The 17,634-nt window shown below is 39.7% G+C and overlaps 1 protein-coding gene across 2 annotated transcripts in view; it reads right to left on the reverse strand.

Annotated features, from left to right (window-relative positions):
- Positions 1 to 17,634, reverse strand: part of tmem232 (transmembrane protein 232) — a 134,044-nt gene that overhangs the window by 24,195 nt on the left and 92,215 nt on the right. For both annotated transcript variants that reach the window (XM_060844391.1, XM_060844383.1), the window contains exons 11-12: positions 5,860 to 6,038; positions 1,611 to 1,858 (exon numbers count right to left, since the gene is read on the reverse strand). In XM_060844391.1, coding sequence (XP_060700374.1) covers positions 1,611 to 1,858; positions 5,860 to 6,038 — 427 coding nt within the window. The remainder of the gene's footprint in view (positions 1 to 1,610; positions 1,859 to 5,859; positions 6,039 to 17,634) is intronic.

Here is a 17,634-nt window from a genome sequence, read left to right on the forward strand (position 1 = left end):
TCGGATGCTGCCTGAACTGCTGTGCTTTTCCAGCACCTCTAATCCAGAATCTGGTTTCCAGCATCTGCACTGTTTTTACCACTGCTAGTGCCTGATTAACCATGTCTAATCCTCTGGACTGGTATCTGAGGCTACCCGTGACGTATTGTGCCAGCACCTACTGACTGAAGGTTATCTGCCTTATCGAGTGATGGAGTCATACAGTATGGAAAGAGATCATTTGGTCCACCTCACAAATGCTTCCCAACTTTCCCAAACTAAACTACTCCCACTTACCTGTATTTGGCCCAAATCCCTCTAAACCTTTCTTATTTATGTACCTGTCCAAATGTCTTTTAAATGTTGTAACTACCTGCATCTACCACTTCCTTTGGCAGTTTATTTCACATACAAACCACCCACTGTGTGAACAAGTTGCCCCTTAAGTTTCTTTTAAATCTTTCTCCTCTCACCTTAAAAAATGCCCTCCAGCTTTGAACTCCCCTACGGTAGGGAAAAGATCTTTGCTATTCATCTTTTCTATGTCTTTCACAGGTTTATAAACACCTATAATGTCATCCTTCATCCTCCTACACTCCACTGAAAAAAAAAGTCCCAACCCTTCCAGCCTCTCCTTATAATTCAAACCCTCCAGTCCTGGAAATATCTTCGTAAAATTTTTTTCTGAATCCTCTCCAATTTAATAATTTCCTTCTTATAACAAGACAACCAGAACTGTACACATTATTCCAAAAGTGGCCTCACCAACGTCCTGGACAACCGCTTGATGTCCTGACTCTTATACTTAATGATCTAAGCAATGAAGGCAAGCAAGCTAGGACTGTTGGCAAATATGACAAACTCCCTGGCTTTGTGTCTTCGATAAAGGGCAAGCAATAAATACATCAGTAATCCTGGTAATTCTGCCTGAGGGCTAAGGCATAAAAAAGGTCAGGCAAAGTAGGGATGCTGAGAGCATCCGGGTAGTCTCAAAATCAGCAAGCACTATGACAGCAAGAAAACAGGATAGAAATGCACTCTAGCCCCAGACTATGAGTTGATTGGTTGTCACCATGCGCAAAGTGTCCATGCTGGAGAATTACAATGGTAGTTTCCATTGCACCATGAAGTGCAGCACTGAAGTGTACAAGTGTACTCTCAGTGGGTTGGAGATGTGGCATGAGGGGTTTCAAGAGGCTGACATGGCTGATGCCATTGCCTGTGAATATGGAGTGAATGTAGCAAGTGCCCATGGACCAGGCCCTGACGTTTTTGTTCCTGATGTCCAATAACTGAGATATCTGAGTCAGTAATGAGCTGAAGTCAGCAATTCCTCTTTTGACTTCCATGTCAAGAATCCTGAGTGTAGTTCACTCACAGCAGGTGATAAGATAGGAAGCTGCATTTTAATAAAGTGAAATCTGTATTTAATAAGATTATGAGCAAACAATAATCCCTCTTAATAGGTCACTCACTGCTGCCAATTGTGAATCTTGCCTCAGTGTCTGGCAATGTCGATTTGGCCTTGTTGGATTTTTCACACGATTCTGCTGCATTTCTTACCATAGTCCACATTATTCAGGCCCCTATCAGATTCTGCCCATGGAATACAATGTTAAATTTACTCTTACCTGAGCGAAAGACGTGCCATTTTCTTTTCTATGTTCACTTGTTTCGGAAGTGGAGACCTTGAACGAATTGGCCGTTGTGGCAACATCCGAGGGAAAACGGTATGAGGAACCACAGGAGGCAGGCAAAGCTGAGACAGAATGCTAGCTATTCGCCAACCCAGAAAATGAACTGCTACTGAGTTCCTGAGAGATGGTGATGTTTTAGAGCTTTTACTGATGAAAGGATTTATTGGGCCATTTAACTCTGCCTAGGAAATTTAAAGAAAGATCAACAATACTAATCAAGTGCAGCTTTTTAAAAAATAATTAATTCACAGGATGAGGACACCACTAGCTAGACCAGCATTTATTGCCATCCCTAATTGCCCAGAGGGCAGTTAAGAGTCAATCACATTGGAGTCACATATAGCTAAACCATTTAAGGATGGCAGTTTCATTCCCTAAATGACTTTGGTGAATCTGACGGGCTTTTCCAACAATCAGCAATGGATTCATGGTCATCATTAGATTCTTAATTCCAGATTTTTATTAAGATTCCCCATCTGCCGTGGCAGGATTCAAACCCAGGTACCCAGAACATTACTTGGATCTCTGGATTAATAATCCAGTGATAATACCACTAGGCCATCACCTTCCCTAGCCTGGATAAGTTATATTCATTCATCAGTTACATGTGAGTAACACTGGGAAATAAGTTTGAAATGAAGATATATTGTCAATCATTATTTACTTCCCCAGTTTTTTACAGCTTCGCCATTAAGAATGTGGCAGATGTAGTGAACCTCTTTGGAAATCCAGTACTAACACAAATCAGAGACGAGAAAACGGAGCAGATTTTGTGGTCTATGATTGTAATTCTGTTCTACTCATCCTTTAGAGGACAACTCAATGGAAACACTCTGAGGAAGAAGGTTATAGCTTCAATTCAGATGTTAAATTGAAGACGTGCTTGTCATGTTAGGTAACCATGAAGTTCTCATGGCAAACTGTAAAAGGCAAAACAATTTTCCCATTGCACTGAGTGATAGTTATCCTTTAATCAACCTCAGCAAAACAAATTATCTAGGAATTTAACTCCTTGTTATTTGTTTGCAAGATTTCTGTGTAAACCATGGCAATGAATATGTTTGAATATGATTACATTGGCTGTGAAATGCTTAGTAACATCTGAGGTTGTAAAAGGTGTGATATAAATATATGTTTTAGACCACCAACAGTGAAGGAATGGCAACATTGTTCCACCTCAGAATGGTGTGTCATCTGGAAGAGAAGTTGCAGGTGGTCTGCCATTTACAAGTCAGAAGTCAGGACCGCGATGGAATACTACCCACTTACCTGGATGAATGCAGTGCCAACTACACTCAAACGTCTTGACATCATCCAAGTTAAAGCAACCTACTTGATTGGCATCATTTTCACAAACATCCACTCTCTCTGTCACTGACCATCAAAAGCAGTAGTTCCTTAGACAGCACTTTCTAAACTCACAGCCATTTCTAACTAGAAGAACAAAGGCAGCAGTTACATGGGAGAACTATCACCTGCAATTTCCCCTCCAAGCAACACACTATCCTGACTTGGAAATACATTGCAGTTTCTTCAGTGTTGCTGGGTCAAAATCCTGGAATTCCCTGCTGAAGAGCATTGTAAAATACTTACAACATGGACTGCAGCAATTCAAGAAGGCAGCTCACCACCGCGTTCTTAAGGGCAACTAAGGACGGGCAACAAATATAAAACTCACATGCAGGTGATTAAAAAATAGTTCTGATGGCAGATGGTGAACTTTAAATTCAATAAAATGTGAAATTAAATGCTAGCTATTGAAAGTTGTAAAAACCCTCTGCTTCACTAATGCCCTTCAGGGAAGAAGTCTGCCATAGTTACCTGATTTGGTCTAATATAACTCCAAATCCATAGCAGTGTGGATGACTCCTAACAGTCTTTTGAGCAATTAGATTTGAGTAATAACTGCTGGTCTAGCCAACAATGTACATATTCCATGAATGAGTAAAAATTAGAATGGTTTGATTGTCTCTTGCTTGAGATCGTCATTGCCTGAAACTTGTGTGGTGCGAATGTTACTTGCCACTTATCAGTCCAAATCTGAATGTTGTCCAGGATTGGCTGCAAATTGTGCAAATTCCTTCAGTATTTGAGGATTTATGATGGTACTTAATATTACACAATCATTAGTTAATAACTGCTTCTGACTTTATGATGTAACACCTGTTTTTGATAAAGCAACTGAGAATAATTAAGCCTAAGACACCAGCCTGAGGAATTCCTGCAGCAATGTCCTAGGACTGAAATGATCGATCTCTCACGACCACAACTATCTTCCTTTGTGCCAGATACGACTCCAATCAATAGGGAGACTTGCCCTGAATTCCAATGACATCAGCTTTTCTAGGCTTCTTGATGCCATATTCTCACCTCACCACTTTAGGACAGCTCTATTGTCCATGTTTGGACTAATACTATAATAAGCTCTTGCGCCAAATGGCTCTGGCATAGCCCAAACTGAGCATCAAAGAACAGGTTATTGATATTTGATTGCTGCTTGATGGGACTGTCAACAACAACTTCCATCACTTTACTGATGCTTGAGAGTAGATTAATGGGGCTTAGAATTCTCCAGCCTTTTTTTTGTGGAGAGAACATACCTGAGCAATTTCCCACATTGTCAGGTAGATGTCAGTGTTGTAGCTGTACTGGAACAGCTTGGCTAGGGGCATGACTAGTTATAAAGCACAAGTCTTCAATAATAATAAGGACTGTGGTAATCACGCCTGCCAATACTGTCCTGGGGGAAAAGAAAATCTGTGACTGGTAGATCATTGAGGACAAGACCAAAAAGATTTTTTTCCTCTAGTTGGTATCCTTATCACATGCTGCAAATCTCTTCTAGCAAGCTATCACTACTGAGCCACTCTTAGTGATTGACATTAACCCAGAGTTCATCCTGTGGCGTAGCTACCCTCAGTATATTCTCTGTGGCATCCAGTATGGAAGAGAATTGATTCATTAATTGAGGGAGGTAATTGTTAAATGTCCTTTTCCATATCTGACCTGATACCATGAAGTTTCACGGAGCCCAGATTCAATGAGAACTCTCAGGGCAGACTGTGTCACTGTGCCACTGTTTCTGACGTCCTATTGGTGGGATAGGATATACCCAGGGATGATATCGGTGATGTCTGGGACATTGTCTATAAAGGACAAATCTGTGACCATGGGTTATCAGATTGTTACTGTTTCAAGTTTAGTTCAAGTAACCAAATGATAGGGAGGACAGTGCAGGTTTGAAAAGGCTGGGTAGCATGTTGCCATTTCTATTGGCATGTCAGATGGTCTATCAAGAGTTATTTCTTTCAAACTTTGTAGCTGAATGGTTTGCCAAGCCATTTCAGAGGGCATAAGGTTGGAGTCACATGTAGAACAGAACAATAAAGGATGGCAGATTTTTTTTCACATTACTTACAGTGTGGAAACAGGCCCTTCGGCCCAACAAGTCCACACCGACCGGCCGAAGCTCAACCCACCCATACCCCTACATTTACCCCTTACCTAAAACTACGGGCAATTTAGCATGGCCAATTCACCTGACCCGCACATCTTTGGACTGTGGGAGGAAACCGGAGCACCCGGAGGAAACCCACGCAGACACGGGGAGAACGTGCAAACTCCACACAGTTAGTCGCCTGAATCGGGAATTGAACCCAGGTCTCAGGCGCTGTGAGGCAGCAGTGCTAACCACTGTGCCACCGTGCCGCCCAAAGATCTGTTTGTGTAAAGCTGAGTTGGCAGGTTTATATAATAATTTACAATAGTTTCATGGTGACCAATACTGGGACTAGATTTTAATTGCATATTTATTAAATTTAAACTCCACTAGCTGCTGCAGTGGATTATGTACCCATACCCAGGGCCGGGGTGTCACTGCTTGAATGACATTCTCATTCTGCCACTGCCTTATAGGAAACGTAGTTGAGCTACAAATTGGCCACGACCTAACTGAGGGCCTTAACAGACTTGAAGAGCTGAATATCCTGGTTTCAATTGCTACATTATCCTGTGGAATGTGGTAAGGATAATACAAGCTTGGTGTATTCTAGCATATCAGTGATTATTAGACGCGCAATATATATCTTGTTAAATTAGAGTAAGCAGGTTTGGTTCCAACTGAAACTATGGAAACTGTGTTTCAATTTCCTATACCCACATACACTGGAGTAATTCAAATTACCTCAGCTACTTTAATAGCTCCCAAGACTTGAGTATCCTGCTCCAGGTTTTGGTGTTTTTGGAGAGCATCCCATGCAGCATTCCTCAACCCCTTTTGGTTCTTGTCACCATAAAGAATGTGGCAGAATTTTGCCAAACTGTATGCTGCTCCATAACGAATCCACCAATTACTATCCTGATCTATGAAATAAATAAAAAAAACATTGTGATGAAACTGAACTGGGTATTTGAAAGTGTTTTTAGCTGTTTAAGTCCTTAAGTAGATTAATAACTAATCATTTGTATTATTTGATATCGGTTAGACTATGACATACATAGTACCTACATAACACTAGCGATTTTACTTTAAAGGTAGCTAACAGTGAAGTGATTTGAGACCCTCCAAAATCCCATAAAATAAACAAAAACTTCTCTTTAGCAATATAAGTTGGAAAATGTATTGGTTGTTATATGTCAGTATAGGGAATTTAGAAGAGATTCAGGTTATATTGCAAGAAACCATAATTTCAAACTCGTAGTCATGATTTTAACAGAGACCACAAATGTCACAGTGCCTCAAATACTGCAATTTTGTTTTTGTTGTATTATTCACATAGATTTCAATATAGGTCAATATACCAATGAACCGGTATGACATCACTCTGAACCATTTCCTCATTTTGCTTTCTACTTGGAATTTGGCACAAAGAAAAATTTCTTCTTATTGACACATGACTGTCACAAGACGGTCTGATGCTACACATACTCTGTGTGATGTCACTCAGTAGATTGTTTGATTACAGGAGAGGGAATCATGGTGAATTCAATCCTGTGTATAAGCATTTTAGGAAGAGTCACTGAGTATAGATCAGCATTGGAAACAGAAGAGAAATTTTCCTTTTCTCCTTGCTTATGAGTAATAAAAGCCAACTACAGCTGCACTGGATGAGATCAGCTAATTTGGCAGTGACCAGAGATCAAATGCGGAAAATCTGTCCTTGATTGTGCTCTATATTCATCTACTCATTTTTCCAATTTGACAATTAGGCAAGCTATGGAATACTAAGAAGCTTACATTTCTATGGTTGATAAGCACCATTTATTATCACTGAGTACTTATGAAATCATAAAATAGGAACTAATCTGTCAGGGAGGTTAACTAAAATGTAATTATGTTTCATAATTTTCAATGATTTGCAAATTTAATACACCTAACTGATTAAAAGATATATTCTAAAAAGCATATCACACTTCCTAAAGCAACAAAATCAATGGAGTATTTTGCACACACAAAGGGATGGACACTCATTGCTGTGTCACACCCATTTTAGAAATGAAAAAAAAATGAAATTGATTTTGAATGAAAGAAAAACAATTTCAGAAAGCAAATGGCACTGGACCAATAATGGCCCTTTAAAGTAAAATTTGTCTTGAGGACGAAGATGCAAAAACCTATATGGACTCCAATCCTACTACCACAACCCAATACACACTCATCAGTATTATTCAAAAGCATCATCAATGATTACAGGTTAGTTGCTTACTTTTGTTTTAGGCTATGGTTAAATTCTGGATATTTTGGTGTTTCCCATGGTATTTTCAAACTTGAAAAGTATGCAGTGGATGATGTGTCAGTTGTTGAAATACGTTTTACTAATCTCATGACTTGCACAAACCTGCTGCTTCTGGGGTGTGTGAATAGACCTTCCTCTTGGAATAAGGTATGACTGGGAGAATGAGCTCAAGGAATATCCAAATGATGTCATATCAGTGGGTGGGTGTGGGGGTGGAGAGGTGGGGGGAGATGGTGTTATTCAGCAGAGACATCATCAAAAATCAAAGAAGGAATTTCTGTATCCAAGAATGGTGAGAACGTGAAATTCTCTACCACAGGAAGCTGTTAAAATGTATAGTATAAGTATCTTTAAGGGGAAGGTCGACAGAACATCAGGGGGGGAAGGAAAAAAGAATGCTTGTGCCGATAGATTCAGAAGAGGCCAAGTGGGTGAATATTCAAGTAGAACATGAAAACCAACAGATGCAGGAATTAAAAAAAACATTTTCTGGTGAATCTCAGCAGGTATGGCAGCATCTGTGGGGGAAAAAAGCAGAGTTAACATTTCTAGTCTGGTGAGTTTTGATGAAAAGTCACTGAACTCAAAACGTTAACTCTGCATTCTTCCCACATATACTGCTAGACCTATTGAGTTTTGCCAGCAATTTCTGCTTTTATTTCAGATCTCCACCAGCCACAGTTCTTTGTTTTACCAACTTTGGTTGGGCTGAATGGCCTGTTTCTGTGTGATATAAGAATAAAATTCAGCCACTCAAGCCTGCTCTGCCATTCAATACAATCATGGCTGATATAATCACAACCTCAATTCTACTTTCTTGCCTACTCTCAATAACCCTTCAACCCATTATAATGAAAAATCTGAATATCTCCTCTTAAATTTATTCAGTGAACCAATATTCTATCTAAAGTAGTGAATTCCACAGATTTATGACCCTTTGAGAGAAATAATTTCTCCTCATCCCTGTTTTAAATCTGCCATTTCTTATCCTAAAACTATGTCCTCTCATTCTAGATTGCTCTATATGAGTAAACGTCTTCTCTATATCTACTTTGTCATTCACCTTTAGCATCTTGTTTATCTTAATTAGATTTCCTCTCATTCTTCTATACACTATAGAGTATAGCCTAATCTACTCAATCTCTTCTTATAAGACAAACCCCTCATCTCTGGAACAAAAATAATAATTGCTGGAAAAGCTTTGAAGGTCTGGCAACATCTGCAGAGAAAAATCACAGTTAATGTTTTGGGTCGAGTGACCCTTCCTCAGAAATGATGGTGGCTAGGAAAATGTCGTTTATATGCAGAAGATACGATGAGGGGGAGGGGGTAACGAGTAAACAATAGGTGGGGGTAGAGCCCAAAGAGAGAGAAGAACATCTTTCAATATTTCTTCACAATCTTTCAATTTTTATAAGAGAGAATAGGTGGACAAAGGAATGGATGACGATCTGGCTACGAGGGTGAATAGCTATTTATGGGGACTGTTATTGGCTAATAATGTATTGCATGTAATAGCAGACTATGTGGTAACAAGTGTCCTCGTCTCTGGAATCAATCTAGTGAACTTTCTCTAAACTGCCTCCAATACAACTATATCACTCCTCAAGTAAGAGAACCAAAACTGTTCACAAAATTCCAGGCACAGTCTCACAGATACCTAGTGCATTTGCAGCAACACTTCCTACTTCTATACTCTGTCTCTTTAGCCAAAATTACATTTGCCTTCCTTATTTTCTGCTGTACTTGCATATGAGTTTTCTGTGATTCACGCAGGAGAACAGCCAGATCCTCTGTATGGAAGCACTCTGATGTTTCTCTCCACTTAGGTAGTAAGTTGCCTTTCTGTTCATCCTTTCTACTCTATAATCCCATACTTAGGTATGTTGAAATTTTGGCGACTTCATCAAACCTATGCATATGCATTTGTAAATTTCTTACTTCTTCATTACAACTATTTTAGTGTCATCTGAAAAATTTGGCTATAGTATCTTCAATCTTTACATTCAGGTCATGAATATAGATTATAAATAGTTGGGAATCAAGGACTGAACACTGTGGCACTCTACTCGTTACAGCTTGCCACCCAGAAAAAGACTCATTTATTCCAAGTCTCTACTTTCTGTTGGTTAGCCAATCCTTCTTCCAAGCTAATGTATTCCCCAGTTCCTTTGTGATCTTACCTTGTGCACTATCCTTTTGTGTGTCACTTTATCAAATGCATCTGGAAGTGCAAAACTACTACAACAATAGGATCCCCATTATCCACTTTGCTTGTCACATAGAATGATAAAGTCATATAGATATATAGCATCTGGTAACAGACCTCCAGTCCAAAATGCAACCCTGCATAACCACCCTCTGTCTCCTACCATTTCACCAATTTTGTATCCAAAAGGCTACTTCTTCCTGTACTCCATGTGATCCAATCTTGTTAACCAGTCTACCATTCAGAACCTTGTTGAACATCTTACTGAAGGCCTTATCTTCAAAGAACTCTGAAACATATGATTTACCCTTCATAAAACTATGCTGACTGTGATCGATTGTGTTTTAACTTTCCAAATGTCCTATTATTACTCCTTTAATAATGGATTCTAACAATTTCCCAATGATACACATTAATCTAACTGGTCTATAGATTCCTAATTTCTACCTCCATCCATTTTTTTTGAATAAGGGTATTATCTTAGCATTTTTCCAATCCACTGTAAACATTCCTACATCCAGGGAATTTTGAAATTTTATGCCCAGTGGATCAACTATCACTTCTGCTATTTCCTTTAAGACCCTAAGATGTAGTCATGAGGACTTAGGGATTTGATTGCCTTCAATCCTAATAGTTTGCTCAGTACTTTCTCTCTTTCTATAATCTTTGCATTCCCTATTACTGTTGGGATGGTATTAGTGTCCTCCACCATGAAAACTAAGGGAAAATATTGATTTAGTGTCTCTGCGATTTCTATGTTCCTTAATATTAACTTTCCAGTTTCATTTTCCAATGGACCAACATTCACGTCAGTTAGTCCCTTCCTGTTTTTATACATATAGAAGCTTTTGATAATTTTTAAAAATGTTTTGCACTAATTTACCTTATACCTCCCAAATAATTCTATATAAAGAGGCAGTTCAGAGCAGGGCTATTTGCTAGAAGACAGAGGAGGATGGGAGGATACAGAAAAGAGGATAAAGAGATAAGAAGCAAGAAGAATAAGAGAAAGGGGAGCAGAAATTTATCAGAAATTCAAGACTTGGCATCAATAAGGTGCTTTGGACCATCAGCAACAGAATTATATTCAACAACTATCTGTAACGTCATGGTTTGGCATATTCCTCACTTTACTATTACTATCAAGCCTGCTTCAATGAGGAGTGCAGGAGGGCATGGCAGGAGCAGCACCGGGGATATACATAAATATAAGGTGTTAACCTTGTGAAGTGATAAAGCCAAACTATCTGTATAGCATGCAGCAAAATTAGTGAGCAATAGATTGAGCTGAGTAATCCAAAACCAATGGAGTAGATCTCCCATATAAAGTCATGAATGGTAGCAAGCAATTAAACAACTCAGAGGAGGATGAGGAGGCTCCATAAATATCTTCATCCTTAATGATGGGGGAAGCCAGCACATGTGCAAAAGGCAACTGACACTTTTGAAACAAGCTGAATTTGCATCATCCAGAAGTGCAAAGTGGAACATCCATCTTTGCTGTCATCCTGAGATGTTCATGCTCAGTATGTCCAGAGTTAGAGAACAGATTTATACAGCTATGACACCTTGAAATCCTATTTGTGCATTGGTATTAACATGCATGATCGCAACTGCCTGATACATGCCAGCACCGTTGCACTGCATCATTCAGATTTTGATGTGAGTTGCTTGTGTTACTATAGAAGCAGAAATATTGACCATGAAAAGCTTCATTAAAGTTAGTTCCACAAGAATGGTTTTTGAATTGGAAATCAGTTTTATGCTGGAAAGTATGGGCTCCAAGCACTGTGTAAAGCCCTGGACTGAATTTGTGCTGAATTTCTCCATGGTCTTTGACATGAGGATAGGCTTTCTGATGCCCAGTGTAGTTCTCATCGAGTATTCTGCAGCTGAATTTATATAATATCTCCACACTGGTGAGTTTGTTCATACACTGCCCTTGTCCCTATGTCTTATTACAGTATATTTGTGCCCAATGTTTCAACATGCACAGATACTAACCCTATATCATTCTTTAAGGTATATGCATTGTCAGTATCGGAGTTGTTGGCAATGAGCACGAAATCAAGTAATATTGTGTGTTCATCATCATTGTCTTCTTGGTCTTCTACAGGTACCAGGGTTGCTGGAGACCTTGAATATTTGAAAGGCAAAAAGGCATGGAGAGGTATGTTGAGAAAAGAAAGTGCAAGATATAAGAACTGAAAAGTTTGAAGATAAGACTTCCTTGAGGAGGAACAAGCAGGATTGATAAAGGAGACGTACTAGATGTAATATATTTGGATTTTCAGAAGGTGTTGGATAAGTTACCACATATTAGGCTACTTGATAATATAGGATTGGCTAACTAATAGAATACAGAGATTTGGAATAAAGGGTGCCTTTTCAGGGTGGCAATCTATAACTATTGGAAAGCCATAGGGGTCAGTGTTGGGGCCATAATTATTTGCAATATTTATTTAATGATGAGGAAAGTGAATGCATTATAGTCAAGCTTGTGAATGACATAAAAATAAGTGGGAAGGTATGAGGTGATGATGACATAAAGAGTTTAGAGACAGATTAAACAAGTGGGCAAAAATTAAACAGGGCGGCACGGTGGCTCAGTGGTTAGCACTGCTGCCTCACAGTGCCAGGGAGACAACCTTGGGCGACCGTGTGGAGTTTATACATTCTCCCCGTGTCTGCATGGGTTTCTTCTGGGTGCTCTGGTTTTTTCCCACAATCCAAAGATATGCAGGTTAGATGAATTAGCCATGCTAAATTGCCCATCGTGTTCAGGATGTGCAGGTTAGGTGCATTAGTTAGGGATAAATGTGGAGGAATAAGGTAATGGGTCTGGGTGAGTTATTAGTTGGAGGGTCGGTGTGGACTTGTTGGACTGAAGAGCCTATTTCCACACTGTAGGGATTCTAATTCTAAAAAACTTGGCAAATGAAATATAACATGGGAAAATGTGAGGTTGTGCACTTTGGCAGAAAGATAAGGGAGCTGAGACTATTTAAATGAAGAAATAATACAGAAACTATAGAACAGAAGATTTGAGAGTCCACATCCATGAATCACAAAAAGTTAACATCCAATTCAGATGGTAATATATAATGCAAAATGAATGTTAACCTTTATTTCAAAGGGAATTGAATATAAAAATGGGGTTTTTTTACTAAAATTATACAAATAGTCAGACCACAGCTGGAATACTGTGAACAGTTTTGGTCCCCTTATCTAAGGAAAAATATAATGACATAGGCAACAATCCACAAAAGGTTCATGAGACTGATACCACATATGGAGGGACTATTTTAAGAGGAGAAGCTGAGTAGGTTGGGCCTGTAGTCAGGCCCTGATGAAGGGCTTTTGCCTAAAACATCGATTTTCCTGCTCCTCGGATGCTGCCTGACCTGCTGTGCTTTCCAGCACCACTCTAATCTTGACTGTAATCTCTAGCATCTGCAATACCCACCTCTGCCTGGGCCTGTAGTCACTGGAGTTTAGAAGAATCAGGGGAAACTTTACTGAAGCATTGAAAGATTCTTAGGAGACTTGACAGGTTAGATTTGGAAAGTTTATTACCTTTGTGAGACAGTTTAAGACCAGAAGCCATAATCCAATGATAAGGGTCACGCATTTAAGACTGAGATGAGGGGAAATTTCTTCTCTCAGAGGGCAGTGAATGTGTGGAATTCTTGACTACAGAGGACTGTTGAAGCTGTGTCATTAAGTGTGTTTAAGACTATATAGACAGATTTTAATTAGTAAGGGAATCAAGGATTACGGGGAGGAAAGCAGAAAGTAGAGTTGAGGGTTATCAGATGACTATGATCTCATTTAATGGCTGAGCAGACTCAAAGGACTCTTATGGCCTTATGAGGTGGAAACAGGATGCAAATAGGTTTTGGTTTGTGGATACCTGTGATATGCAGTGATATTGGGACACACTAAAAGAAGTAGCATTCATTAAAAAAAGCAACTAGTGACAGTAGTCCGCATGCTGAAATATAATATTGTAAATGATGAAGCTACCCTGTCATGTGTCACCAGTGAGAAAGGTCCAATATCAATGCAACAAGGACAACTAGTGGCAATTGTGTCAAAGGCATGAAAACAAATGAGAGTATACTATGCGCAGATCGAGAAAGAGTGTCTGGGTTCAGAAGAAAGGTTACTCGACCCGAAACATTAACTCTGCTTTCTCTCCATAGATGCTGCCAGACCTGCTGTGCTTTTTCCAGAAATGTCTGCTTTGTTGCTAATTTCCTTCATCCACAATTCTTTAGGTTTTTTTTTGTCTGGCCAATGTCTTTGCTTATGAAATTTTCATCAATACCTGCTTAGCAGATACAAAGTCATAGTTAATCATGTCAATTTTTGTATCATCTGTGAATTTACTGATCAACCCTCCTACATTCAAGTCTAGGTAATTTATATAAACCTTAAACTGGAAGAGCCCCAACACTGACACCTATGGGATTTCACTGGACATAGATTTCAGTCGGAAAAACATGCCTCAATCGTCACCTTCTGCTCCTGCCACTCAGCCAATTGTGGATCTGATTTGCCAAATATTCTTGGATTCCATGAACTCTTACCATTGTTATTTATACCAAATAAAATATTAGATTATCTTGCCCAATAACTGCAAACTTAATCAATAAAACTAAAGGAGCAAATGTAAGCCACTTGCCCATTTGGTCAGCTCCATCATTCAATGAGACGACTGACCTGACAATCCTTAACACTATTGTCTTTTTCCCCATGCCCCTTAATTCCCGTATGATTAGAATTCTGTCTATCTGGGCTATTAATATACTGCAGCCTTCTGTGATAAAGATTCACTGCTCTCTTAAAGAAGGAATTCCTTCTCATCTCTCTATGAAACAGTTGACCTCCTGCTCGGAGATAACACCATCTATACCGTCCCACAAGTAGAAACCACCTCTCAGCAGCTACCCTGTCAAGTCCTGTAACAATCTTGTATACTTCAATAAGGTAACCTCCCATTCTTCTAAACTCCAATGAGTACAGGCCCAACCTAATGAACCTCTCCTCATCAGTAAATCCTTCTATTGCTGAGATCAACCTTGTGAATTTTCTCTTGACCACTTCAAATGCAGTATATGCTTCTGTAGATAAAGGGGAAACAAAACTTCACAGTATGCAAGCTGTTGTCTAACCAGTGCTTTATATAGTTTTAGCAATAAATCCCTGTTTTTTTCATTCCCGTTGAAAGAAAGACCAACATCCTATTTGCCTTTCCTATTACTTGCTGAAATTAGATGCTAGGTTTTTTTTGTGATTCATAGATGAGGACTCCCAAATCCCTCTGTGCTGCAGATTTATTCCATTTAATAATATTCATCTCCTCTATTATGCCTGTGAAAGTGTATAACTTCACATTTTCTCACATTATATTCCATTTGCCAAGTTTTTGCCACTCTTTTAACCTATCTATAGTACTCTATAGACTCTCGTATCACCCTTACCTCTTGTCTTCTCGATTTTTGTGTCACCTGTGAACCTGGCTTTCATATATTCACTTTCCTTGTCCAAGTTACTAACATATATTATAAACTACAGTGGTTCAAGCACTTGTTCCTGTGGTACACTACCAGTTATAAAATGTAATTCTGAAAACACTCCCCTTCATCTCAATCCTCATTTTTCTATCAGTTAGCCAGCTCTATAACTGAGTGTGCTAGCATAACTTATATGCTCCTAAAAATGAAAGGACAACTGGCACACCTAAATGAAGAATGAAATTTCAGTGCTTCTTAGTTAAGCTGCATGCAATAGGGAGAGTGATCAGCCAAGTGTATTGGTGGCAGGGGCATGCAGTGGCAGAATTAGAGTGAGTGAGAGGTAGCAGAGAGTGAATATGATACAATGTATTCTTGCAGATTGCAGAAGGTAATTAACCATCTTCCTGCATTGCTGGGTGTTCCTCCAGATCACGGAAGGTGCAGTGAGTGGGTGGAAATTTCAGACTGAGCAACCATGGTCTGGTGCTGTGGTCTCCTTTGGCTCTGAGGAAAGTGAATAGCTTTGTTGTTCAACAGCCTATCCGCCAGGATCTACAGTTCCCTGTCGGCAAATGGGGTACCAAATTTCTTCTTTTAGCCTCTACCACAGGTCCAGTTTTTCACATTCTGGAACTGTGAAGTCCTGGTTTGTAACATTGAAATTGCTGCACAGTTAGGATTTAGAAATGATAGAGGCAGCTGGAAACTCAATAGGTCCAGGAGTGGTGAGCTCTTCAGCCACTGGTGAGTACATGACAGCACAGGAGTATTGCCATGGAGATGTGATACCTAGTGAGGTGCGCAGCATAAAAGTGCAGGAGACAACTCAGCTAGAGCATATGGAGAGAAACTATCCAGGAAAATCCACAAAAATAACATTTTGCCAAATTGTGCATTTCAATGAAGATTCTTCCATCTCTGAGGAGATCAACTTGGTTCAATGAAGAGTGCAGGAGAGCATGCCAGAAGCAACATAAAAATGAAGTGGGAACCTGGTAATGCTCCAACACAGGACTTGGCGTATGCCAAACAACATATGCAGCATATGAGGAACAGGGCTTAGTGGGTCCACTCCAATGGTTTAGATCTAAGCTATGTCAAGTATAGACAGCAGAGATCAAGTAAATCCTCAGAGCAAAAAGACAGTAGGAGTATATTTAAGATGGATATCAGGATGGCAAAAAGGGGACATGAGATGGCTTTGGCAAATAGGGCTAAGGAGAATCAAAAGGGATTTTAGAAATTTATTAATGATAAAAGGGTAATTAGAGAGAGAATAGGGCCCCTCAAAGATCAGCAAGGCAGCCTATGTGTGGAATTGCAGGAGATGGGGGAGATACTATTTTGTATCAGTATTTACTGTGTAAAAGGACATGGAAGATATAGAATGTGGGGGAAAAGATGATGACATCTTGAAAAATGTCCATTTTACAGAGGAGGTGGTGCTGGATGTCTTAAAATGCATAAGATGGATAAATCCCCAGGACCTGATCAGGTGTACTCTGTAGAAAGCTAGGGAAATGATTGCTGGGCTCCTTGCTGAGGTACCTGTATAGTCACAGGTGAGGTGCTGAAAGACTGGAGGTTAGCTAACGTGGTGCCACTATTTAAGAAAGGTGGTAAAGAAAAGCCAGGGAACTATAGACTGGTGAGTCTGACATTGATGGTGGGCAAGTCATTGGAAGAGATCCTGAGGGACCAGATATGCATGTATTTGGATAGGCATGGACTGATTAGGGATAGTCAACATGGCTTTGTGTGCCGGAAATCATGTCTCACTAACTTGATTGGGTTTTTTGAAGAAGTAATGAAGAGGATTGATGAGGCAGAGTGGTGGACATGATCTATGTGGACTTCAGTAAGGAGTTCGACAAGGTTCCTCATGGTAGACTGGTTAGCAGTGTTAGATCACATAGAGTACAGGGATAACTAACCATTTGGATACAGAACTGGCTCAAAGGTAGAAGACAAAGTGTGGTGATGGAGGGTGCCTTTCAGACTGTAGGTCTAGGACTACAAGGATCAGCGCTGGGTCCACTGCTTTTCATCGTTTATATAAATGATTTGGATGCGAACATAAGAGGTATAGTTAGTAAGTTTCCAGATGACATAAAAATTGGAGGTGTAGTGGACAGCCAGGAAAGTTACTTCAGAGTACAATGGGATCTTGATCAGATGGGCCAATGGGCCAAGAAGTGGCAGATGGAGTTTAAGTTAGATAAACATGAGGCGCTGCATTGGGAAAGCAAATCTTAGCAGACGTATACACTGAATGGTAAGGTCCTAGGGAGTGTTGCTGAGCAAAGTGACCTGGGACTGTGGCTGAACAAAGAGACGTTGAGGTGCAGGTTCATAGTTCCTTGCAAGTTGAGTCGCAGGTTGATAGGATAGTGAAGGAGGCATTTGGTATGCTTCCCGTTATTAGTCAGTGCATAGAATTTGAATTGGGAGGTTGTGTTGTGACTATACAGGACTTTGATTAGCCACTTTTG

Source organism: Hemiscyllium ocellatum, chromosome 2, assembly GCF_020745735.1.
Source record: "Hemiscyllium ocellatum isolate sHemOce1 chromosome 2, sHemOce1.pat.X.cur, whole genome shotgun sequence".
NCBI lineage: Eukaryota > Metazoa > Chordata > Chondrichthyes > Orectolobiformes > Hemiscylliidae > Hemiscyllium > Hemiscyllium ocellatum.